Source organism: Abrus precatorius, unplaced genomic scaffold (genome assembly GCF_003935025.1).
Source record: "Abrus precatorius isolate BTA unplaced genomic scaffold, Abrus_2018 Scaffold3, whole genome shotgun sequence".
Taxonomy (NCBI): Eukaryota; Viridiplantae; Streptophyta; class Magnoliopsida; order Fabales; family Fabaceae; genus Abrus; species Abrus precatorius.
The window spans coordinates 4,068,720-4,095,742 of record NW_020874373.1 but is presented as its reverse complement, the minus strand read 5'-3'; the positions used below and the strand labels follow the sequence as shown (position 1 = coordinate 4,095,742).

Here is a 27,023-nt window from a genome sequence, read left to right as displayed (position 1 = left end):
CGCTGAAATAAAATTTAGAGACCATTAATCTTAAAATTTAATCACCATAAATTAGCAAAATTTTTTTTGTAGTGGTATTAGATTAATTTGCAAAAATATGAAATTGTAAATAACACACCCACTTTAATGATATTAATATTAAATTTTAACGCAATTGATATTAATATTAAAATTTCAGTTATAAAGGAAAGAATTTATTCATAAATTAAATAATAAAAATATAATCTATTTATATTTTCTTAATAAAGACATTGTTGATTATGCGAATACGTTGAAGCACCCGCATGTCAGTACTACATTCTCTCATTTACGAGCGAAACGTACTGATCTGTGCGTTCCCGAGGAGAGAAACATCCGATATTTTGACTATTTCGCAAGGAAGGTGTCATTTTCTGAGTTTATCATTTGCACACGCCACATAAGTTAGAGATGCATTTGGCAACAACAACACAGATACAGATAAAGGCCACAAACCCAAAACAAACTTGTAAATTGAATTGAAAAAATCAGCCCCATAAACCTCAAACCCCATTTCAGTCCTTTTCAGACTCTCTCACTTTGTGCTGTGATTTCTGCGTCTGCTTCTTGGGACATTCATTCATTTACTGTCCGAAAGAAAATCATGAAGTTCTGCAAAAAGTACCAGGAGTACATGCAGGGCCAGGAGAAGAAGCTTCCAGGGGTTGGCTTCAAGAAGCTCAAGAAGATTTTGAAGAAGTGCAGAAGGAACTGTTGTACCCAGAATGCCCTTCATGCATCCCTTAGCGTCAAAACCTGCCCTGATCATTGCCCAGGTCGTCAAAACCTTCCTTTCTTCTTCTATCTTTCGAAGTTTTAATTTTTACCCCCAATCACCGATAGTTAGAAAGAGACTCTTTTGATGCCTACTGTCGCATGCATGATATGCTGTTTTTTCTATAACCAATTCCAAAGCATTTTTGAGAAATTGACGAGTGATGAGAGTTTTTTTTTTATTCTTATTGAGATGAGAGAGATTTTTCAACTTGTATTATTTGATGTAGAATTTCTACATATCCCTGTGCTAACTTGGTACATTTTTTATTCAGTGTGTGACGGGACCTTCTTCCCTTCTCTTCTCAATGAAATGTCAGCGATAGTAGGGTGCTTCAATCAACGTGCGCAAAAATTGATGGAGTTACATCTGGCTTCTGGTTTCAGAAAGTACTTTCTTTGGATCAAAGGGAAAGTACAAGGGAACCATACTGCATTGATTCAAGAAGGCAAAGATCTTGTTACTTATGCACTTATAAATGCCATTGCAATTCGAAAAATACTAAAGAAATATGACAAGGTATGTCTATCTTTTGTAGGTGTGCTAATTGCGAGTTTGGTCAATTTTGGTGAAATTTTGTGAGGATTTGTTTCTTACTGTCACTGCAGATTCATTATTCCAAGCAAGGGCAATTGTTCAAATCGCAGGTCCAGAGTATGCACAAGGAGATTCTTCAAAGTCCTTGGCTTTGTCAGCTTATGGCCTTCCATATTAATTTAAGGGAGACAAAGGTCAACTCGTGGAGGTCTCCTGCCTTGTTTGATGGGTGTTCTCTCGCACTTACGGATGGGAAACCATCGCTTACTTGTGAGCTCTTTGATTCTGTCAAAATTGATATTGACTTGACTTGTTCTATATGCTTGGTAAGTTTCTCACTATTAATCGTGAGGCTTGTCTATTCTCATTTCTAAATGTATTGTCGTTCCTGACTATCTACTATTGTTATCATTTAAGTCATTTATTTCCTTCTAAAATATCATTTTTTCCCTCTTATAATCACGTTAATGGGAGAGGTATTTAACATATATTTTTTGAAATAGGAGTGGGAATAAACACACAACAGTGACTATAGCATTCTCTTAATCATCTTGTATAATGTATTTATGTTTTCATTTGGATTTCACATACACTGAGGTTTTCTTTTTAAGATTGTAGTTACTCACGCAAGTCAAGTTAAATATTATGCTTTAGAATTTTAAACTGAAGAGGAAACTTCTTTTTCCTACCAAAAAAATGAATATTCATAAACCATCTTATTTTTCATATGGTCTTAAAATCATATATCTCAACGATTGTCATTCATAATCTTAAGCGATCAATAACAAAGGAAGTAAATTGACAATATCACCTTATATTTCTCAGAAAAACACTGGCCTATATGGTCCTTCATTTTTCTAACCATTGATATTGTTTATCTAATTTCTCCATGACAGGACACAGTGTTTGATCCAGTTTCTTTGACTTGCGGCCATATATTCTGCTATATTTGTGCATGCTCGGCTGCATCAGTATCTATTGTTGATGGACTTAAGGCTGCAGATCCTAAAAAGAAATGTCCTCTATGTCGAGAGGTAAGCCACCACCAGAAGCCAGAAATGACATTTATATTGCATGCTCTCCTACAACTTGATTATTGTAACAGGAGTGTAAAACGTGGGAGAGTTTTCCACTTTGCTTGATTCCATTAACTTGTGTTAAAAGGAGTATATAAATCATGTTTATAACTCATGATTTCACCCTTCATGGTCGTTAGAGCCGGCCGATGGATGGTCACCAGCCTCATGAGTCATGACAGTGCTGAATGGCAATTTTGTAAGAAAACTCGAGTTTGTGCATTCCTTTTGCATCTGCCATTCTTGACCTTGGTTTTTTAAATCCTTTGATGAGGGATAAACACAAGTTATGTAAGGAAACTTTGTCCACCTACTTTAGGCACTTTAGTACCTAACAATGATTGATCCATTGTTTGCTTCTACCATAGAGTGGCGCTGTTAACAATCTACAGCCAACATTTTTTTTATTTCCTTTTCTGGATTTGAACCGGTTAAAATAATTGGCTACTTATACTTAGTCTTACTTTTGTTGATTATAGGGTGCAGTTTATCAAGGTGCTGTGCACTTGGAAGAACTAAATATTCTTTTAGGCCGAAGGTACGGTCCTATTTGTTTCATACATAAACTTATGTGTTCATTTGGGTGATTAAAACCAGTTGTCGTAAAAGAAGAGATGGGTTTAATTAGAAGCTGTTTAATATCATTTTGTTATGTCTTTTAACTTGATAATGTCTACCCCTTTTACAGTTGTCAGGAATACTGGGAGCAGAGGCTTCAGACAGAGAGGGCGGAGAGGGTTAAGCAAATAAAGGAACACTGGGAATCACAGTGTAGAGCATTCATGGGTGTCTAAGTACCATATGCAACTTTATTAGTGTCTCTGGTGCAATATAGGGTGATTTAAAGCTCAAATGTGAATATGCATATGTTTTGATTGTTATTTTGTAGTTTGTACATTTTTGTATGTAATCTTCTGAATAAGGTGAAGTTGCCTTTACACTATCTATAAGCTTTTTAGTGGCAGTGTTCTTACCTGATTTATGTATGATTCCATAAGCGGTTCTGCTTCAGAAATGAGGATTGAGTATTAGGAGTGAGAATAGGTTAAACAACTGCACTAGGTGTTACAGAAAAAATGAAAAAAAAAAAAAAAAAACTTTGAAAAAAGAGCTTTTTCTACGAGAAATTGTGCGAGCGGAGTTAGTAAAAAACAAAATTATAAGGGTCATATACGGAAATAAAAGAAAAAAAAAGGTTATATATTACGTAAATCTACCGACTTAAATAAGTTTACATAAATTTTGAGTATAATTTTATTTTTTTAAGTGAAAAGTATTTATTTTTAGCATTATTTATACACTAATTAACAATATTTGTTTTTAATAATTGATATTATTTTTTAGACCTTTTTTTATCCATAGTTTTTTTAGGGTCTCAAGCAAAGGTTTTGATGTTAACAAACTAGTAAGGCATTTAGTTTAGGCTAAGGTTTGGACTTGCAAAAAAGGCTTATTTGATTTATCAGACTTGTATATTAATCTATTATTTATATATAATTAAGAGTTTATAATACTTGCAGAGTTTATAATTAACACATGATCTTTTTTACAAATTTTAATTTGTATCAACTTTATATTTAAAAATATTTTCTCTACATATTTTTTAAAAAAATTTCACAAAAGAAATATGGTTAGACACTAAACGCTATTTAAAAGAGAAAAAAACGAAAAACAAACTGCCAAGTTAAAGACAAGATTTACACTGATGTTATGTAAAATAGACCCAAGTCTTTTTAATAATGTCAACCACAATGTAGTTAATCATTCTTCATTATAAATGTCAAATTCTAAAATTTTAAAATTTTCATACAAAAACAACTCAATGATGTTGACATTAACCATAAACTGAGCCGTTCGTGTTTTAATTCATGGAAATTCCAAATACATAAATGGCAGCATTGTGCATAACATAGTTAAGAACATATTCTATCCAAATCAATTTCATTTACTGATTTTCTTTCTGGAAATTCTTCATCTTCCCATCCTCAACTCCACAAAATTGTTCAGCTTTGGAGTAACAATAGTTCAATCATTTCCCCGTCTACAGATCAGAATTACACCTTGGGAGAAATCTTTCACTTCGTGAGACTAAAAGGATTTTTGTCTTTATAAATATGACACTCCTCCTTCTATAGTTTTTCTAAAACTTTGTTTACAAATTAGTTTTGATAAGTTTAGGCCTGTGAAAGAAAAATACCAATACCTAACCTGAAAATTATCTCCATATTTATTTACTAAAAAGTAAAATTTTATTTTAATATTTTACAGTAATATTAAACATAAAGTTACTATTAAAATGAAATATTGATTTTAATTAATAAACGGTGCCCAAAGAACATCACATAAATTTGTGATTTACAAAATTTATACACGGGACCATGTGATATTATTGCATTTTCTACCCTTCACATCACTTAATTGTCTGGCATAGAATGGTGCGTTCTTGAGTCAGTTGGGTTCATGATAGGTATGTTTAACTAAGCATCTTAACTAGCTAATTCAATTAGTTGTACATTTATTTTATTAGCTGAATAATTTATTTAATCAAAATATTATTATTTAATAAAGTAGCTGAAAGGGATGATTATTAATAGTTTTTATTTTTAACTACTAACTAAAAATAAAATTATAAAAAGAAAAATTTAGATACAATTGTATAACAATGCTTATCAGTTTCACTTTCATGTGTTTGCCGTGCTAAATTCCCATTTGCCAAACACGTACCAACCCCCATAGTGCCATAACTTCAACACCATTCCTTCATCTGAGCAGAGATTATTATTGGAGAAATGTAAACTTAAATTTGCATGTTCTCAATTTTAGTGTTTACTTCACTCAATACCAAGTATATTTTATTTGGGTCACTTAATATTTTATAAGAAATCATAGAAAAGCAACATGAACTGAGACATTTTCTATTTTCCCTGTTCATTAATAAAAGGCATTTTCCTTTCCAAAGCCTAACTGAAGAACCTCAATCTTTTCACTTATTTAAAAGGTCGATCAGTACGGACACCATATCATTACACTAAAAACAGAATCGAAGGATTAAGATTAAATTATAAAAATACCCTCAGTCAGATCCACACAGGTCAACCTACCTGCTACACATTTACAATACATCTTCCAAATATTAAATTACAATTTCCTTAACATATCTCACTTCACTGGTTAATAGATACCCATTTCATTTTTTTAATAAGCTACTCTTTCTTTTCTTTTACTCTTAAGATTTTGTAAAATAATTTTTAAAAATATTAATATTCTATATTTTATTAAAAAAATTATTTTTTTATTTTAATTACTGAGGATAAAATTGTAAAAAATAATTATTTATTAATTTTATTAAATAACAATAATGATCAACAAAGTAAAATCATATAGTGTAAACAATTATGTAGGTACTTTTTAAATGATTTCATTAATGTTTATTAATTATATTATATTTTATAGAAGTTTTTATAAAATATTTATTTATTTTTTAATAAATAAAATTGATGATGAAAGTTTAAATTAAAACATAAAAATAAATATTAATATATTAAATAATAATAAAAATATTATATTACAATATTTTTAAAAATTAAAGTTAAATATTTTATTAATTGATGAAAGTTTAAGTTAAACATAAAAAATAATTTACTAATTTTAGCTTTTAAAATTAATTTTAAATATAAAATAATTATTATTTTAAAATATTTGTTATATTTTTACATTTTTAATATAATAATTAATTGAAAATATTATTTTTAAATATTAAATTTTAATTATAAAAATTAAGATTAATAAAAAATATTAATCATAAAACATGTTCATAGAAAATTGTGTCATAAACGATACTTTATGTAGTATGTACGGCACAGTTTCATTTCTCAAATCTCACCACTTGTTTGCTTGCAATGATTTAAATCTGTGTCACAATCCCTTATCTTTAACACATTAAATATATGATTAATTCTCTTTATACACTGTACCCCACTATTCTACTTCTTATTGCTTTTTGTTTTACTCCAAGGTGATGTACATTAAATATCCAACTCATCACAATCTTTAACTTATTTGAATTTTTATTTTGTATAAATATTTGGTTAAATTGAGTTATAATAATATCTCTTAAAATATGCATATCTACTGTACTAATTTTGTAAATAGAACAAAAATCGATACAAATGAAATGACCAATGTCTAAGGTAGGTCGCGTCTAACGTCCTCAGAAAACCGCGAAGATCGCAGGAATGCCACATCTCTCTGTTATGCCCTGGACTATGGTCTTGCTCTTTCGAATTATTAAAGCTTTTCTGTCACGTGTTCGGTAGAGCTTTGGTGTTCAAAGTGCATATTGCATGCCCATGAAATACTTGTCATCATCATTGTTTCACTAATATGTACAACTTTTTTTCATCTTGCTCCCATGTGACCTATGAATTGTGCTCTCTTTTCAACACAATATTACTAATTAAATAGCTCGGGTTCCTCGAGTGTGATACAAGGTTTGGAACATATTTGAGTTGAAGCTGAAGTTGCTTCTGGGGAAGCACAACATGTTCTCTTCATCTTCAAATTGGATAATCCTGTGAATCCATTTATAAAGTGGCTCTAGTTCGTGGAGTGGAGGTGCATGAAATACTGGGAAAACAGTTTGGGCTCAAGTTTCTTCCGGGAGCACAAACATGTTCTCCACATCTCTCTCATGTGCTTCGCCTGTGAAACAAAACTCAACTCTGTTTCAATGGCTGAGATTCATTTTCCTTTCTCCCTGTCCTCAGAGAGTTCTCTTGTCTGCCGTTGATACTCTACTATTGCTCTTTCTCTTTGTGTTTGCTGTCACAAAGCTCTGTAAAAGGTTCACCTCTCATGGCCGTTCCAACAACGACCTCAACAAGCCTTTCATTAGAAACAACATATCCACTTTCAGAACTACTCTGTGGTTTAAGTTAACTTTGACTGTAACGGTTGTTTTGGCTGTAGTTTACACCATTGCTTGCGTTCTCGTCTTTAGCAGTTCCACCAACGTGCCGTGGAAGCAAGTTGATGAAGCTTTTTGGATCGTCCAGGCCGTAACACATGCAGTGCTTGCAGTGTTGATCATTCACGAGAAAAAATTCGAAGCTGTAACACACCCCCTGTCCGTTCGAGTTTACTGGGTTGCGAATTTCGTTGTCATTTCCTTGTTCACGGTTTCTGGGGTTGTACGTTTTGTGTCTGTGGATGAGGATGGAGCCAAAAGCTTCGTCATTGAAGTGGATGACGTGGTCTCTTTTATTTCACTCCCTCTGTCATTGTTTCTTCTTTTTGTGGCGGTTAAAGGAGCCACTGGTATTGTGTTGTCGACAGAAGAAAAAAAGTCACTTGTTGACGAGGAAACGAGGTTGTATGAAACAAAATCCGAGGTTACTGGCTTTGCTTCAGCTTCTCTACTGTCCAAGGCATTTTGGATTTGGATAAACCCTTTGTTGAGTAAAGGGTACAAGTGGCCACTGAAAATTGATGATATTCCAACACTTTCCCCAGACCATAGAGCTGAGAAGATGTCACTTCTCTTTGAATCAAAATGGCCTAAAACAGACGAGAGATTGAAGCATCCAGTTAGAATCACATTGCTTAAGTGCTTTTGGAAGGAGTTGGCCATCACTGCCATTCTTGCAATTATTAGGCTGTGTGTCATGTTTGTGGGGCCAGTTCTCATACAAAGCTTTGTAGATTATACGTCAGGGAAGAGAAGCTCTGTGTATGAAGGGTACTATCTCGTGTTGATTCTTCTTGTTGCCAAGATCATAGAAGTGTTGACCACTCACCATTTCAACTTCAACGCTCAGAAACTTGGGATGCTCATACGGTGCACGCTTATACCTTCTTTGTACAAAAAGGGATTGATGCTATCATTCTCAGCTAGGCAGGACCATGGTGTGGGTAGCATCGTGAATTACATGGCTGTTGATGTTCAGCAACTTTCTGATATGATGCTTCAGTTGCATGCTGTGTGGATGATGCCATTTCAAGTTGGTATTGGTTTATTTCTACTTTACGATTGTCTAGGTGCCTCTGTAGTGACTTCTTTTCTTGGTCTTCTTGGGATATTAGTGCTTGTTGTGCTTGGTATCCGGAGAGATAGGGTTTTCCAATTGAATGTGATGAAAAACCGTGACTTGAGAATGAAAGCTGTGAATGAGATGCTTAGTTACATGCGTGTGATAAAGTTTCAGGCTTGGGAGGAGCATTTCAACGGGAGGATTATGGGATTCCGTGAGACAGAGTTTGAGTGGCTTACCAAGTTGATGTTCTCCATTTGTAGCAATATTGTTGTGATGTGGAGCGCACCGATATTGGTATCAACTCTGACGTTTGGTACAGCTATTTTGCTGCGAGTTCCGCTTGATGCAGCCACTGTCTTCACGACTACTTCTATCTTCAAGATCTTGCAGGAGCCTGTTATGACATTCCCACAGTCTATGATATCTCTTTCACAAGCAATGATATCACTGGGGAGGTTAGATAGATTCATGTTGTGTAGGGAATTGTCGAATGATTCAGTTGTGAGAGAGGAAGGCAGTGGTGGACAAACCGCAGTGGAGATCATAGATGGTACCTTTAGTTGGGATGATGAAAACATGCTGCAGGACTTGGAAAATATTGATTTGGAGATCAAAAGGGGGGAGCTTACAGCAATTGTTGGGACTGTGGGGTCAGGAAAGTCATCTCTCCTAGCATCAATTCTTGGTGAGATGCACAAAATTTCTGGAAAGGTATGAATTTTGTTGAAGCCTCAAGTTGACTATTAGATATACCCAATTTAGAACTCGTAAAGGCTAAAGCAATCATTACCTTAAGAGCTAGCTTTTGGATTTCTATACGAGCATATTTATTTAAGGATGTTCACAGTTGAGTGTGGATTTTTGTAACAGGTTCGGGTTTGTGGTAGTGTTGCCTATGTTGCACAAACATCTTGGATTCAGAGTGGCACCATTGAAGAAAACATTCTCTTTGGTTTACCAATGGATAGGCATAGGTACAATGAAGTTATCAGGGTGTGTTGCTTGGAGAAAGATTTGGAAATGATGGATTATGGAGATCAAACAGAAATTGGAGAGCGTGGTATTAACCTGAGTGGGGGCCAGAAGCAGCGTATACAACTTGCCAGGGCTGTATATCAAGATTCTGATATATATCTCCTTGATGATGTCTTCAGTGCTGTTGATGCTCATACTGGCTCTGAAATATTTAAGGTGTTTATCTTTAAGTTAAAGATTCTTACTCAGCATTATGTTTAATTTTGTTGATGTCTTCCGTGCTAGTTTGTTGCTTGAACTTCAAGAGTTCTTCAAGTAATCTTTGTTGAATTGTTATATTAAGAAATGGTATAGAATTCAATTTGATTGGTTGCTAATTGGATTTTTCTCAGGAATGCGTGAGGGGAGCTCTAAAAGGCAAGACCATTGTTCTTGTAACACACCAAGTGGATTTCCTACATAATGTGGATCTTATATTAGTAAGTCTCTTTTTCCAATGCTGTAATGCTTCATCTGTTGTAATCTTCAATTTGACTTGAATTCAAACACTTGTATTTGCTTGCTAAGGTGATGAGGGACGGGATGGTAGTCCAATCAGGGAAGTATGATGATCTACTAGATGCTGAAATGGATTTTAAAGCTCTGGTAGATGCACATGAGACTTCTATGGAACTAGTAGAGCAGGGTGTGGTCTTACCTGGTCAAAATTTGAACAAACCAACAAAATCTCCAGAGGGAATTTCTATTTACAAGGGGACTGGTGGTGAAAGCAATTCTCTTGACCAGACTGAGCCTGGCAAGAATAGTTCTAAACTCGTCAAAGAAGAGGAGAGAGAAACTGGCAAAGTGAGCTTACATATCTACAAACTCTACTGCACTGAGGCTTTAGGTTGGTGGGGTGTTGCAATAGCATTGCTTCTTTCTTTGTTATGGCAAGCGTCTTTGATGGCAAGTGACTATTGGCTGGCATATGAAACCTCAGAAGAGGGTGCCAAAATGTTTAACCCCAATTTGTTCATTTCTATCTATGCAATTATTACTGTTGTTTCAGTCATTTTGGTGATCGCAAGATCCTACTGCATTACAATCTTGGGGCTAAAAACAGCACAGAGTTTCTTCACACAAATTCTTCGTAGCATCTTGCATGCGCCCATGTCTTTCTTTGACACTACTCCATCTGGGAGAATTCTAAGTAGGGTAAGAACATCATATTAAATGGATGAATCTAATCCTAATTGAAATAAACTTTTATATTTTATATGTTAATCACACACTTGTGATGACTTATTTTTCTTTATGTTAACTTCTACAGGCATCCACAGATCAGGCCAATGTTGATGTGTCTCTCCCCATGTTCACAGGAATTGTTATTGGCATGTACATGTCAGTACTCGCCATCTTCATCATCACCTGTCAAAATTCTTGGCCTACAGTGTTATTGATAATTCCTCTTGTTTGGTTGAATATATGGTATCGGGTATGAATATGATTTCCCTGCTTGTAAAATGCTTTGCCCTTCTTTGATTGCCAACCTGTAAAACCTGAAAATTTGTTGCATGTAGTAGAATGAATAAAAGGGTTATTCCATAACCTCCAACATGTTGAAGTTATTTACAGATTTTTCTGTTCAATTATGAAAGTAATTCATATGGCCGTGTTTCATAATGTGGATAACAACCACTATACTCACTTGTTTGACAGATAAAGTCCATTAGTCATCAGTAATTTTGTAACTTGTTTACAATTAAATATATCTTACATTCTTTATGTTAACAATTTCTGTGTGTTCTCTCTCTTTTCTGGTGTTTCAGGGTTACTATCTTGCATCATCTCGTGAAATAACTCGCTTGGATTCAATTACCAAAGCACCGGTAATTCATTACTTCTCCGAAAGCATTGTGGGGGTCATGACAATCCGTGCATTCGGAAAGCAAAAGAGTTTTTGTGAAGAAAATCTCAAACGAGTGAATGCTAATTTGCGAATGGATTTCCACAACAACGGTTCTAATGAGTGGTTAGGAGTAAGATTAGAATTTCTAGGAACCTTTGTCTTCTGCATTTCTACTTTGTTCATGATCATCTTGCCCAGCGGTATCATAAAGCCAGGTAAAAACTGACACTAAAAGAATTCTAAACATGTGTGTTCATTGTCTGTTTATAAATTTGTACACATTGTCAGTACAGTATTTCTTATTCAAATTACTATTACTCAGTTCTTATCTTTGTGTCTATTATCCGTTTATAGTTTAGTTATGTAGTATCTTGCAGTCTTGCTCCGTGAACTGTGACGTAACATTTAATATTTTTTTTTATCTTGGATAACATTGAGTAGAATTTCTTTGTAAACTAATGATATTTATGTCACTGCAAATATTTTATTAACGTAATTAACTGACTGACTGCGTTGTTCTGCCTGATGTAGAAAATGTTGGTTTATCTCTCTCTTATGGATTGTCCTTAAATTCGGTCATGTTCTTTTGCGTATACATGAGTTGTTTTGTCGAAAACAAAATGGTGTCTGCTGAGAGGATAAAGCAGTTTACAAATATTCCATCGGAACCCGCTTGGAATGTCAAGGATCGTTTGCCTCCTTCAAATTGGCCAGATCAAGGCAATGTAGATATCAAAGACCTGCAGGTAACTTGTGTATGAAAAAATGGATTATTAGTATCAAGAGTGTTCTTGCCTTTCTGTATGGGCCCATCTGTTGAAAGCCACTACAAGATTTCAAAATACTTATTGATATCTATCGGTTTAAGCAACTACATTCATTAATTTTTATTATCAATTTGCATTGAGCAACAGTATAGTTTCCCTGTTGTGCTGAGTTGAGCTTCTGGTTAACAGGTCAGATATCGTCCAAACACCCCTCTGGTTCTTAAAGGCATCACTTTAAGCATTAGTGGAGGTGAAAAGATTGGCGTTGTTGGTCGAACTGGAAGCGGAAAATCAACTTTGATTCAAGTCTTCTTTAGGCTGGTGGAACCTTCAGGAGGGAAAATAATAATTGATAGTATTGACATATCTGTCTTGGGGCTTCATGATCTTAGATCACGGTTTGGTATCATTCCTCAAGAGCCCGTCCTTTTTGAAGGAACTGTCAGAAGCAACATTGATCCAATTGGACAGTACACAGATGATGAAATATGGAAGGTAAATAATGCACCAATTCAAAGTTTATAAGGCTTAAAATTCAAAATTTGTATCCTTTAATGTTAACATGGTCATATCGTACTACTCCAATAGGATCTAAATCTTAAAATTCATGTTTTGAATCCATTAGTCTAACAAGTTGATTATTGATACAGAGCTTGGAACGCTGTCAACTAAAAGAGGTTGTTGCTGCTAAGCCTGACAAGCTCGACTCTTTGGGTAATAAAGAATTTTGACCATTTTATTTGGGCTACTTGAGTTTCATGATTTTACTGATGGGAATGTTGTTTGAAATTGACAGTGGTGGATAATGGAGAGAACTGGAGTGTGGGGCAGAGACAATTGCTTTGTCTGGGACGCGTGATGCTTAAGCGAAGCCGAGTGTTGTTTATGGATGAGGCAACTGCTTCTGTTGATTCTCAAACAGATGGTGTAATACAAAAGATCATTAGAGAGGACTTCGCAGCTTGTACCATCATCAGCATTGCTCACAGAATACCCACAGTCATGGACTGTGATAGAGTTTTAGTTGTAGATGCAGGTATCATATTCTCTTTCCAAACCACCATTCACCTTTATGCTTTTATCATTGTTGCCTGTTGCCTAAGGTCTCTTCTTGTTTTTGTATCAGGCCATGCAAAAGAATTTGATAACCCCTCCAACTTGCTTCAGACTCAATCTCTCTTTGCAGCATTAGTTCAAGAGTACGCCAACCGTTCAACTGGACTCTAATCATATGTTTCCCAGTTCAACTTTTGTTAGAAAGTGGGGAGAGGATGGATATTTTATTTTAAATATATAGTTAAATTTTAAAATAATAAGTTTATGCAAATCTTAGAAATAACATGTAAAGGTTATGATCTTTACACGGATTGAAAGAAATTTGACATATGGAGTTCAGCCATTATCGTCAATCATTTAAATATTCAAAGATATATTATTGCTGAGCCTGAAATGTTTTTATCCTGGAAAGTGGAAACATATTCCTGATTTCTAGTTATTACAAAAAGTAATAATATCAATCTGTTGTCATGTGAGAAAAGAAAATTTTGACACGACCCACCTTAAGGTTTAGATTTTGACATGGTAGTGTATAAACATTAGACATTTTACTATTATGTATAGGTATCGATTAAGTGCCCAAGTGAAGCAGAAGTTTATCCAAAGTTTCATTGGTGTTACTATGTTGCATGGCAAATTTCATTTCAATTAAGTAATCATGAGTATATTTGGTCAATAGCACTAGTTTAGGTAATTGTGGCTGTTCCACGGACATGTCTTATGGCTCCACGATACCAGGTCAGTAGCGATACCTTCAGTTAACACTAACCATTAATCATTACAAACTCTTAACATATTAGTTTGAAATACAACAATGCAAAACATTAAAGTCAAAGTGAAAGAGACGTTGTATAAGAAAAAAACAACCCTTGACACATTTTTTTCTAAGGATATTAAGGAAAAGGAGAGAAGAAAGGGTAACATGAAGCTACTCACAAGCGAAAGACGCATAACCACCACCATTCACCAAAATTAGATATATAGTGTGCAATTGTCTCCACGAATTAACTTCAAAATAAGGCTCATTTAATTAAAATAATTAAGAATTAAGAAATTGAGAAGTGATGCTGTCAACAAAATATTGCTACACGTTGTCCGTTAAAGATTTGTTACTTACCACCACACTAAATAGAGTAATATCATGCATTTTAGATTAATTTATATTTGACAAATATTAATAATAATTGACTTCAATTTTATTAAAAATTATTCAACTACATTAATTTTATTCTTGATTTAACAAGTTTCACTCATAGTTTATAATTTTTAATATATTTAAATTAATAATTAATAAATTATATCTTGAAAATTATATTATTAACATGTTTTTATAATTTATTTGATTAAATTACAAGTTTGTTTGATAAAATAAAAATGTAATTTAAATGTTCATGAATATTTATTTAATGAATTTTAATATATGTAAGAGTTCACATTTAAGAATTTGTGTATAATATATAATTTTTTATAAAAATTATAAAATATAATACAATAATAATATTATAATTGACAATTTTTTAAATTTTAAATTTTCATACTTTTTTAAAATATAATATATATATATATATATATATATATATATATTCTTTAAATATCATGTATAAAAAAATAGTCCTATAATTATTGTTTTGTACATTTTTATCATCGCTCCCGAGGTAGACGTAGGATATCACCTTTTTTTGATAATCATTGCCAAACTTAAATAAGTTGTACTAGAGTTATGATTACAATTGATGTCACATAAAAAAAATCTTTTCAAATCACTCGAGCTTGACAAATGGGTAAGCTTTGCATTTAATGTCATTTGCTTTTTTCAATTACAAATTAAAGTCTTATCTGAATTAGGATTATAATTATAGATAATGTTGTTGTTCTTATCTCCTGTTAGCCTTTTATTTTCATAATTTTGTTTTGTTACTCATGAATCATGATCTCTCTTTCACCTCATGTGCTTTTTACAAGCAGTGTTCCACCTCCATTAAGGTTACTCTTGGGTAACCATTGCAATTCACCTTTTAACAGCAACGTCCAACACATTCAACATTTCTCAGGGCTAAGATTCATTAGCTTTATCTTCTACCAACATATTTGCACCAATTAAAGTTAGAACAAAACTTAAGGGTGATTTCTTAAATATTATTAATGTTGTTTATAAGTTAAAATTAAAATTATATTCCAATAATATATATATATATATATATGTTAACATCAACATTATTTTCTACTAAAATAAAATTATAATTTGAATCGTTAAATAATACTGTAACGCTTAAAAATTAATACATAAATTTTGTTGTATAGTTAATTTGCATTTTGGCACACTTATTTTAAAAAAGTTTCCTATTTAAATTTTAAGCCTACCCTTAACTCTAATGATTTAGGCCTAACCCCTGACCCTATTATTGTTTTGGGTTTACAACTATTATTATGATATTATCCACTCAACATAACTAATATTACCATCTACAGTATACATTGATTATTCTTACATTAGTTTCTACTTTGCATAAAATTTTAAAATTTCAACAGTGTACCTTATAATAATTTCATACTTAATTTGCGCATGATTTAGTTTATAACAAAACTATATTAAATATTATCATTTTTATTATTATTATTATCTTGGTTTGTTATTATTGTTGCTGTATTTAAATATTTACATAATTGTTTTATACCTTACTACCAAATCCTCAATATTATTGAAAAATAATTTTGATATTAAATCTTCTAATTTTCAATCCTTAAGTATATACAAATGCTAAATTTTGATTTTATTCAACATCTGTTTTTTTTCTTTTTTTTCTCTTCCTAACTTCAAAATTTTCGAATACAATATTACCTTCGTCTTCTGAAACCCCATCTCTGCCTTCACCATTGCATTAAATTTTTCACACACCTAAAAAGTAGAAAATGCTCCTATTGCTGTTTTGCATTCATGTGAATCCCCTAGACATAAAAGCTTCGCCCAACATAATCCAACACGTGAAATTAATCTATGTCGCATGCATGTCTTGCTGCAAGTCCAACAACTTCTCCGTTTACTCGTCCAAATCGAGGTGAAAACGACATGTCCCCGCCGCAGAAGACCATTGTCGACTATGAAATTAAACAGAACATGCAGTACCATCGTGCAACCTCACTCCCCAGTCACCATCTCCAAAGAAATGTCGTCTTCGATGGTTTCAATTTTCAAAGAGGTAACAGAATGAGTTGCATTTGCATACCATTTAACTGATTAACCTCTTATCAAACACGAAGACTGCAATCAACTCCTCAGTGACACCACATGCAGCATGAATCTTTGCAAAACTGTAATCATCGCCATAACACTACTGCGTTGTATATAAAGGTACGAGCATGAGTATTGAGTATGATAGCGTCATTATTGTATTATTATTGTTCTTTTATTTCTTCAAAGATATGCTTTATCTTTAGTTTCATTAAAAAATTTATAATAATAACTTCTCACTTAAAAATTAAAAATATAATTTAATATATTTTTTGTGTAATTTATTATACAATGCAATATAAAAATATAATAAAAAACTTTACTTGTTCATTTTTATAAATTAGTAAAAAAAGTATATAATTTAATTATTTACTATTACATTTCTGTGTAAAATTATATAAACTAATAATATATTATATTTTTGTTATATTTTTTTAATCATTAAATGAAAATTTGAGAATAAGAGACTTACTTTGAATAATTAAAAAAAACAAAATAAGAATAAAATTAGATTGAAATATTAATATAAAACATGCAATCAAATAATTATCTTTATAACTAAACGGAAAGATTCCTAATTACACCATACGAAAACACAAAATTTATAAACATGCATGATCGAAAGACGTAATGACGTATGATATATCACTGTAGCAATATTACAACCAATTTTCACTTTCTTCCGTTCTTTTTTGCTCTTCAATTGACTCACACACTTTAATGCTAACTACCGAAGGTATCGGCTTTTTTTATTTAAATAATGTTTTTTAAAAAATAAATTATCAAATTATAACTTTTTTAAAATTATTTTTTAATCTAAAATTATTTAACAACGTGTTATGAATTTTACCATAATTATTGATAAATTTTATTTTTAAATTTTGAAAAATAAATTTTGTTATTAAAAATGTAAAATCTATAATTTTTTTATTTTTTAAAATAATTTTTTAATTAAATATACAAAATTTATAAATATTTTTACAAGTGTTAAATTATTATTAATTTTATAATTATAATAAATTATTTATTTAAAAATAAAAAATTTTACCATACATATGCAAAACCTTTTTTTATTTTTTAAATAAATAATTTATTATAATTATAAAATTTTTGATAATTTGACACGTATAAAAATATTTATAAGTTCTATATTTTTTATGGTAAAACTTATTTTTTAAAATTTATAAATAAAAATTTCACTAATAACTGTGACAAAATTCATAATAGGTGATCAAAATTATCCAGAATAATAATTTTTAAAAAATTATAATTTGTTAATTTGTTTTTTAAAAAAATTATTTAAATAAAAAAGTCAAAGGTATCGCTACTGACAACTGCAAAACTGATGGTGTCAGATTGTGAGTGCATTTATTACCTGCTGTCGTGGAGCCATAAGACATGTCCGTAGAACAGCTATAATTACCTATACTAGTTCAATTGACCAAAATATCCTCGAGATTACTCAATTGAAATGAAAATTTCCATGCCACATAGTAACAACACCAACGAGACTTTGATAAACTTCCGCTTCACTTGGATACTTAATCGATACCTATACATAATAGTAAAATATCTAATGTTTATACACTACCATGTCAAAATCTAAACCTTAAGGAGGGTTGTGTCAGTTTTTACTTTTCTCACATGATAATTGTCCTTTTATGAGGAAAACAGATTGATATTATTACTTTTGGTAATGACTAGATCACAGGAATATGTTTCCACTTTCCAGGGTAAAAACATTTCAGGCTCAGCAATAATATATCTTTGAATAATTAAATGAGTGGAGATAAACTCCAAATGTCAATCCGTGCAAAGATCATTTCCTTTACATGTTATTTCTAAGATCAATCAAACGGCCTGCGCCTCCTAAGGAAAGTTAGATTTTGCATAAACTTATTATTTTAACATTAACTCTATTTACTTAAAATAAAATATCCATCCTCTCCTCACTTTCTAACAAAAGTTGAACTGCGAAACGTATGATTAGAGTCCCGCTGAACGATTGGCGTACTCTTGAACTAATGCTGCAAAGAGGGATTGAGTCTGAAGCAAGTTGGAGGGGTTATCAAATTCTTTTACATGGCCTGATACAAAAACAAGAAGAGACCTTAGGCAATAGGCAACAATGATAAAAGCATAAAGGTGAATGGTGGTTTGGAAAGAGAATATGATACCTGCATCTACAACTAAAACTCTATCACAGTCCATGACTGTGGGTATTCTGTGAGCAATGCTGATGATGGTACAAGCTGCGAAGTCCTCTCTAATGATCTTTTGTATTACACCATCTGTTTGAGAATCAACAGAAGCAGTTGCCTCATCCATAAACAACACTCGGCTTCGCTTAAGCATCACGCGTCCCAGACAAAGCAATTGTCTCTGCCCCACACTCCAGTTCTCTCCATTATCCACCACTGTCAATTTCAAACAACATTCCCATCAGTAAAATCATGAAACTCAAGTAGCCCAAATAAAATGGTCAAAATTCTTTATTACCCAAAGAGTCGAGCTTGTCAGGCTTAGCAGCAACAACCTCTTTTAGTTGACAGCGTTCCAAGCTCTGTATCAATAATCAACTTGTTAGACTAATGGATTCAAAACATGAATTTTAAGATTTAGATCCTATTGGAGTAGTACGATATGACCATGTTAACATTAAAGGATACAAATTTTGAATTTTAAGCCTTATAAACTTTGAATTGGTGCATTATTTACCTTCCATATTTCATCATCTGTGTACTGTCCAATTGGATCAATGTTGCTTCTGACAGTTCCTTCAAAAAGGACGGGCTCTTGAGGAATGATACCAAACCGTGATCTAAGATCATGAAGCCCCAAGACAGATATGTCAATACTATCAATTATTATTTTCCCTCCTGAAGGTTCCACCAGCCTAAAGAAGACTTGAATCAAAGTTGATTTTCCGCTTCCAGTTCGACCAACAACGCCAATCTTTTCACCTCCACTAATGCTTAAAGTGATGCCTTTAAGAACCAGAGGGGTGTTTGGACGATATCTAACCTGTTCACCAGAAGCTCAACTCAGCACAACAGGGAAACTATACTGTTGCTCAACGCAAATTGATAAAAAAATTAATGAATGTAGTTGCTTAAACCGATAGATATCAATAAGTATTTTGAAATCTTGTAGTTGGCTTTCAACAGATGGGCCCATACAGAAAGGCAAGAACACACTTGATACTAATAATCCATTTTTTCACACACAAGTTACCTGCAGGTCTTTGATATCTACATTGCCTTGATCTGGCCAATTTGAAGGAGGCAAACGATCCTTGATATTCCAAGCGGGTTCCGATGGAATATTTGTAAACTGCTTTATCCTCTCAACAGACACCATTTTGTTTTCGACAAAACAACTCATGTATACGCAAAAGAACAATACCGAATTTAAGGACAATCCATAAGAGAGAGATAAACCAACATTTTCTACATCAAGCAGAACAAACCAGTCAGTCAGTTGATTACGTTAATAAAATATTTGCAGTGACATAAATATCATTAGTTTACAAAGAAATTCTACTCAATGTTATCCAAGATAAAAAAATATTAAATGTTACGCCACTGTTCACGGAGCAAGACTGCAAGATACTACATAACTAAAATATAAACGGATAATAGACACAAAGATAAGAACTGAGTAATAGTAATTTGAATAAGAAATACTGTACTGACAATGTGTACAAATTTATGAACAGACAATGAACACACATGTTTAGAATTCTTTTAGTGTCAGTTTTTACCTGGCTTTATGATACTGCTGGGCAAGATGATCATGAACATAGTAGAAATGCAGAACACAAAGCTTCCTAGCAATTCTAATCTTACTCCTAACCACTCATTAGAAGTGTAGTTGTGGAAATCCATTCGCAAATTAGCATTCACCCGTTTGAGATTTTCTTCACAGAATTTCTTTTGCTTTCTGAATGCACGGATTGTCATGACCCCTGCAATGCTTTCAGAGAAGTGATGAATAACTGGGGCTTTGGTAATTGAATCCAAGCGAGTTAATTCACGAGATGATGCAAGATAGTAACCCTGAAAAGCCAGAAAAGAGTGAGAGAACACACATAAATTGTCAACTTAAAGTAAACAAGATATATTTAATTGTGAACAAATTACAAACTGACTAGTAACTTATATGGATTTTATCACTCAAACAAGTGCGCATAGTGGCTATTGTTCTTTAAATTATGAAACACAGCCATATGCATTACTTCCATAATTGAACATTAAAATCTGTATATAACTTCAACATGTTGTAATTTTCATTTATTCATGTTACTAGATTAAACAAATTATCAGGGTTTACACCTAGGCAATCAAAGAAAGGCAAAGCATTTTTCAAGCAGGGTAACGATATTCATACCCGGTACCATATATTCAACCAAAGAAGAGGCACTACAAAAAATGCTGTTGGCCAAGAATTTTGACAGATGATGATGAGGATGCTGAGCACTGTAATGTACATGGCAATAACAATTCCAAGGAACAAGGGGAGCATGACATCAACATTGGTTTGATCAGTGGATGCCTGCAGAAGTTGAACATAGAAGAAAAACAAGTCATTACATCAATAAGGATTTAATTCTTCCAAATAATGTTCAATACGGCATACTTGGGCCCTGAAGTTCTTACCCGACTTAGAATTCTCCCAGATGGCGTGGTGTCAAAGAAAGACATAGGTGCATGCAAGAGGCTATGAAGAATTTGTGTGAAGAAAGATTGTGCTGTTTTAAGCGACAAGAATGTAAAGAAATAGGATCTTATCACCACCAAAATAACCGAAACAGCAGTAATAGTTGCATAGATGGAAATGAACAGAGAAGGGTTAAACATGTTAGCAAGCTTTTCTGAGGTTTCATATGCCAGCCAATAATCACTTGCCATCAAAGATGCTTGCCATAACAAAGAAAGAAGCAATACTATTGCAACACCCCACCAACCAAAAGCCTCAGTGCAGTAGAGTTTATAGATATATAAGCTCACTTTGCCAGTTTCTCGCTCCTCTTCTTTGATGAGTTTAGAACTTCGCTTGCCAGGTTCTGGCTGATCAAGAGAACTGCATTCACCATTGGTTCCCTTGTTAATAGAAACTGCCTTTAGATATTGTGTTGGTTTGTTCAAATTTTGACCAGGCATGACCACACCCTGCTCCACCAGTTCCATCGAGGTCTCATGCGCAGCTACCAAAGCTTTAAAATCCATTCCAGAATCTAGTAGATCATTGTACCTCCCTGATTGGACTATCCTACCGTCCCTCATCACCTTTACCAGCAAATACAAGTGTTTGAATTCAAGTCAAATTGAAGATTAAAGCAGATGAAACATTACAGCATGAGAAAAAGCGACTCACCAATATAAGATCCACATTATGTAGGAAGTCCACTTGGTGTGTTACAAGAATAACGGTCTTGCCTTTTAGAGCTCCCCTCACGCATTCCTTTAAAAAAGGCATACAACAAACACTTGAGGCTTGACAAGGTTTATCAGCCAATCAAACTGAATTCTATATCACTCCTTAAATGTAACAGTTCAACACAACAAACTAGCATGTGCTTGACACTATTAATTGATATTAAAATTAATCAAGATGCTAGTAGGACTCTTAACTTCGAGATAAGCACCTTAAATATTTCAGAGCCAGTATGAGCATCAACAGCACTGAAGACATCATCAAGAAGATATATATCACAGTCTTGATATACAGCCCTGGCAAGTTGTATACGCTGCTTCTGGCCCCCACTCAGGTTGATACCACGCTCTCCAATTTCTGTTTGATCTCCATAATCCATCATTTCCAAATCTTTCTCCAAGCTACACGCCCTGATAACTTCATTATACCTACGCCTATCCATTGGTAAACCAAAGAGAATGTTTTCTTCAATGGTCCCATTTTGAATCCAAGATGTTTGTGCAACATAGGCAACACTACCACAAACCCGAACCTGTTACAGAAATATATGAATATAATCATCACACTCAACTGTGAACATCCTTAAATAAATATGCCCATTGAGAAATCATACCTTTCCAGAAATCTTGTGCATCTCACCAAGAATTGATGCGAGGAGAGATGACTTCCCTGAACCCACAGTCCCAACAATTGCTGTAAGCTCCCCCTTTTTGATCTCCAAATCAACATTCTTCAAGTACTGCTGCATGCTATCATCGTCCCAACTAAAGGTACCATCTATGATTTCCACAGCAGTTTGTCCACCACAGCCTTCCTCTCTCTCAATTGAATCATTCGACAATTCCCGACTCAACATGAACCTATCTAACCTGTCCAATGATATCATTGCTTGCGAAAGAGATACCATAGACTGTGGGAATGTCCTAATAGGCTCCTGCAAGATCTTGAAGATAGAAGTTGTGGTGAAGACCGTGGCTGCATTAAGTGGAACTCCGATTAAAATAGCTGTACCAAACGTGACAGTTGATACTAATAACGGCGTGCTCCACATCACAACAATATTACCACAAATAGAGAACATAAACTTCGAAAGCCACCCAAACTCCGTCCCGCGGAATCCCATAATCCTCCCATTGAAATGCTCCTCCCAAGCCTGAAACTTTATCACACGCATGTAATTAAGCATCTCATTCATAGCTTTCATTCTCGAGTCACGGTTCTTCATCACATTAAATTGAAAATGGTTGTTTCTACGAGTACCAAAAACAGCAAACACAAAAACACCAAGAAGACCAAGAAAAGCAGTCACTACTGAGGCTCCTAGACAATTGTAAAGCAGAAATAAACCAATACCAACTTGAAGTGGCATCATCCACACAGCATTCAACTGAAGCATCATATCAGAAAGTTGCTGAATATCAACAGCCATGTAATTCACAATGGTACCCACACCATGGTCCTGCCGAGCTGAGAATGATAGCATCAACCCCTTTTTGTACAAAGAAGGTATAAGAGTGCACCTTATGAGCATCCCAATTTTCTGAGCGGTGAAGTTGAAATGGTGAGTGGTCATCACTTCTATGAACTTAGCAACAAGAAGAATCAACACGAGATAGTACCCTTCATACACAGAGCTTCTGTTCCCTGACGTGTAATTTACAAAGCTTTGTATGAGAACTGGGCCCACAAACATGACACAGAGCCTAATAATTGCAAGGATGGCAGTGATGGCTAACTCCTTCCAAAAGCACCGAAGCAATGTGATTCTAACTGGATGCTTCGACCTCTCGTTTGATTTTGGCCATTTTGATTCAAACAGAGAAGACATCCTCTCGACTCTGTGCTCTGGGGAAAGTGTTGGAATATCATCAATCTTCAGTGGTGACTTATACCCTTTAATCAACAAAGGGTTTATCCAACACCAAAATGCCTTGGATAGTACAGAAGCTGAAGCAAAGCCAGTAACCTCGGCTTTTGTTTCATAAAACCTCGTTTCCTCGTCAACAAGGGACTTTGTTTCTTCTGTCGACAACACAATACCAGTGGCTCCTTTAACCGCCACAAAAAGAAGAAACAATGACAGAGGGAGTGAAATAAAAGAGACCACGTCATCCACTTCAATGACGAAGCTTTTGGCTCCATCCACAGACACAAAACGTACAACCCCAGAAACCGTGAACAAGGAAATGACAACGAAATTCGCAACCCAGTAAACTCGAACGGACAGGGGGTGTGTTACAGCTTCGAATTTTTTCTCGTGAATGATCAACACTGCAAGCACTACATGTGTTAAGGCCTGGACGATCCAAAAAGCTTCATCAACTTGCTTCCACGGCACGTTGGTGGAACTGCTAAAGACGAGAACGCAAGCAACGGTGTAAACTACAGCCAAAACAACCGTTACAGTCAAAGTTAACTTAAACCACAGAGTAGTTCTGAAAGTGGATATGTTGTTTCTAATGAAAGGCTTGTTGAGGTCGTTGTTGGAACGGCCATGAGAGGTGAACCTTTTACGGAGCTTTGTGACAGCAAACACAAAGAGAAAGAGCAAGAGTAGAGTATCAACGGCAGACAAGAGAACTCTCTGAGGACAGGGAGAAAGGAAAATGAATCTCAGCCATTGAAACAGAGTTGAGTTTTGTTTCACAGGCGAAGCACATGAGAGAGATGAGGAGAACATGTTTGTGCTCTCGGAGGAAACTTGAGCCCAAACTGTTTTCCCAGTATTTCATGCACCTCCCTCCACGAACTAGAGCCACTTTATAAATGGATTCTTTCATTGTGACTAGAAAAAATATATTTTAAGAAATATTAAATATTTTAAAATTTCTATAATATGGTCAAATATTAAAAAAAAAATTGTAGTTAAGAGCAGTAAAAATTTATTATAAAAAGAGTATTTATTGTTTTTTTATAATTTTAATATAATAATTATATATTTTTTTATAAAAATTTTCTACTTATAAATATTTAAATTCAGTATTAAGAATTAAGATCAACAAAATTTATTAAAAAATTATTAATTAAAAAATAATCTTTTATAAAATTGGCTGATAGCTAGAATACAAAATTTTGTGAGAAAATTGGAGTAGTAATCTTAAAGATGAACAAAAAGCAGAGTTCACATGTGACTAAGAGGAAAAAGGTTTGAAGTCTGAAAGGGAAGAGTGAACGGCACATATTAACAAGGTAGGGAAAAGCTGAATCGTGTTGCTGGATCTAGAACATCCATGGTGAAGAGCCACCTCTCTCTCTCTGCCAAACACATGATTGTGAAGCTTTCTTTAAATTCAATTAACTCATTCAAATTTAATTAACACGAATTTAATGAAATCGGAAAATAACAAAAGAAATCGAGAGAGGTAGTTGAAATTCGTGGCTAGTGAGCTGTGAGCTGTGAGCTACGTTGCTTCGCGCCTTACCTTAAAAATCTGTCACGGATGGACCCCACTATTAATGCAAAATGTACAACTTCAGCAAATTTTCTTTTCTCTTTTTGTCTTTTTCAACAGTACGGACAACCTCATAACTTTCAAATTTGGAGGAGCATGATTTCTTTGGATTTGGATTCACTTTTTCGTTTAACCAACACATTTTTCTTAAGCAAAAATATAACTCCTTTGTTTTATTACTATTTTTGTCTGCCGATATCTTATCTTTTATTCATAGAGAAAGTTTTAATTACTTTTTTATCAGTATCTTATCTTTTATTAATATCATGATTCTTTCTTTAGTTTCTCCAAATGTAATGACTCGTGGTTTTCTCATTTTATTTCTTGTTTTTAAGAGACCTATTGATACTTAATGCACATAATATATATTAAAAAGTAATATAGGCATCATGTAAATAAATGAAAAGTAAATTCTAATTTTGAAATTTCAGAAGTTAAGTTAAAAGTGTGATATTAATAGAAATAAAAAATGTATTCTACTTTCTCGCTTTTATCATAGAAGTGAATGTAAAGATAGTGTGTCTTAAAAGAATCATATAAAAAAAATAGCTGTTTAACTCTAGGGCATTGAGGATTTTAAGCATTTCATGCTCTTTTATGTTTCATTTTAAATTGTTTAATATTTTAAAAAATACATACCTCATAAAAATTATTTATTATTTTTATTAAAAGAGCTGTACAATAATTGTAAATTGATAAAATTATTAAGCCATGCGTCAATAATATAAATAAATAAATATTACTATTAATTTTCTTTAAAAGTTAAATGTTTTAAAATATAAAAAATAAAATTTTTAAATAAGTAGAGTAATTAATAATATATTTTAAAGAAAGCGATTAAAGATATATATCTAAACAGTTTTGAAAATATAAGTGATATTTTTTATTTTTCTCCGGTAAAATTGTATTTTGTACACTATCGTATCCAAATCCGTAAGGATATTTTAAAATAGTTCCTGTTTTTTTTTTTTTCAAAATAACATTTTTCCCAGCATATGAAATGTTAAAATAATCCTTTTATTTATAAATTTGTATTATGTTTTTTACAGGTTAAAAAATTGTTTGGCATGAAATAATATATATTATTATAAAAACGAAAAAGTGCATCAAGACGCGCCCATGAGCTTCACGAGGTGAAATTCTAGTATTATTAAAATATATAAAAGCCTGCGGCATTTTCCAGCCCACGGCAACATTACTCGTATGTTTGCGTATATTCATGGTTAAAAGTTTATTATAAATAAAATTATCACTATTTATAATTTTTGTGAATATAATTAAAGGAGTTATTTTTCACTTGCTTATTAGCTAAGGTGTGAGTTTATATAAAAATTATTAAAATATTATCATACATATTTATATAAACATATTATTATTTCATAATTTTATTGTAATTTTGATATCTTTAACTTAATATTGCTTTCTATTATTGCAATCAAAATTTGTATTTTTTATTTAATTTAATTTAAATTTAACCCAATCACATACTTAAATATGGTGTATAAGTCTATTATTTAAATTTATATATATATATATATATATAAACTTAAATTTAAAAATTTATTTAAGTAATACTGAGTAAATCGTTACTCAAAATAATCTCCATTGATAATTTTGTCACTTAAATTAATGTATGTATTATGTTCTTGTAAACATAACTTATAACAAATAAAATTATTAAATAGCATATTCTACGTATGAAACTAATATTGTTTTACAGGTCCTCCAATTTCATTTTCAAATGAGACGAAACTTTTTTTGTTCTTTCTTGAAGCAATT

The 27,023-nt window shown here is 33.0% G+C and overlaps 2 protein-coding genes across 5 annotated transcripts; one reads left to right on the top strand and one right to left on the bottom strand.

Annotated features, from left to right (window-relative positions):
* The first annotated feature begins 489 nt into the window (after positions 1–489).
* LOC113861881 (probable E3 ubiquitin-protein ligase BAH1-like 1) lies at positions 490–17,477 on the top strand. Of its 3 annotated transcripts, XM_027494968.1 has the most exons (12): positions 7,004–9,149; positions 9,309–9,629; positions 9,806–9,892; positions 9,981–10,610; positions 10,726–10,890; positions 11,225–11,519; positions 11,836–12,050; positions 12,261–12,566; positions 12,722–12,785; positions 12,868–13,107; positions 13,198–13,322; positions 17,462–17,477. In XM_027494968.1, the coding sequence occupies exons 1-11, from the start codon at positions 7,077–7,079 to the stop codon at positions 13,296–13,298; spliced, it is 4,497 nt and encodes a 1,498-aa protein (XP_027350769.1). In that variant the 5' UTR covers positions 7,004–7,076; the 3' UTR covers positions 13,299–13,322; positions 17,462–17,477. The 3 variants fall into 3 exon arrangements, with proteins under 3 accessions (XP_027350770.1, XP_027350769.1, XP_027350768.1); XM_027494967.1 differs by lacking the exon at positions 17,462–17,477 and having other exon boundaries at positions 13,198–13,583; XM_027494969.1 differs by lacking the exons at positions 7,004–9,149; positions 9,309–9,629; positions 9,806–9,892; ... (7 more) ...; positions 13,198–13,322; positions 17,462–17,477 and adding exons at positions 490–794; positions 1,068–1,312; positions 1,402–1,656; ... (1 more) ...; positions 2,886–2,944; positions 3,095–3,471.
* A 619-nt stretch (positions 17,478–18,096) lies between these two features.
* Positions 18,097–24,487, bottom strand: LOC113861882 (ABC transporter C family member 4-like). Of its 2 annotated transcripts, XM_027494971.1 has the most exons (12): positions 23,313–23,824; positions 22,406–22,945; positions 22,004–22,324; positions 21,733–21,819; positions 21,015–21,644; positions 20,746–20,910; positions 20,120–20,414; positions 19,591–19,805; positions 19,075–19,380; positions 18,856–18,919; positions 18,534–18,773; positions 18,104–18,443 (listed from the first exon to the last, which is right to left on the bottom strand). In XM_027494971.1, exons 2-12 carry the CDS (start codon positions 22,913–22,915, stop codon positions 18,343–18,345), a joined length of 2,934 nt encoding a protein of 977 aa, XP_027350772.1. In that variant the 5' UTR covers positions 22,916–22,945; positions 23,313–23,824; the 3' UTR covers positions 18,104–18,342. The 2 variants fall into 2 exon arrangements, with proteins under 2 accessions (XP_027350771.1, XP_027350772.1); XM_027494970.1 differs by having other exon boundaries at positions 18,097–18,443; positions 22,406–24,487.
* Positions 24,488–27,023: the final 2,536 nt, after the last annotated feature.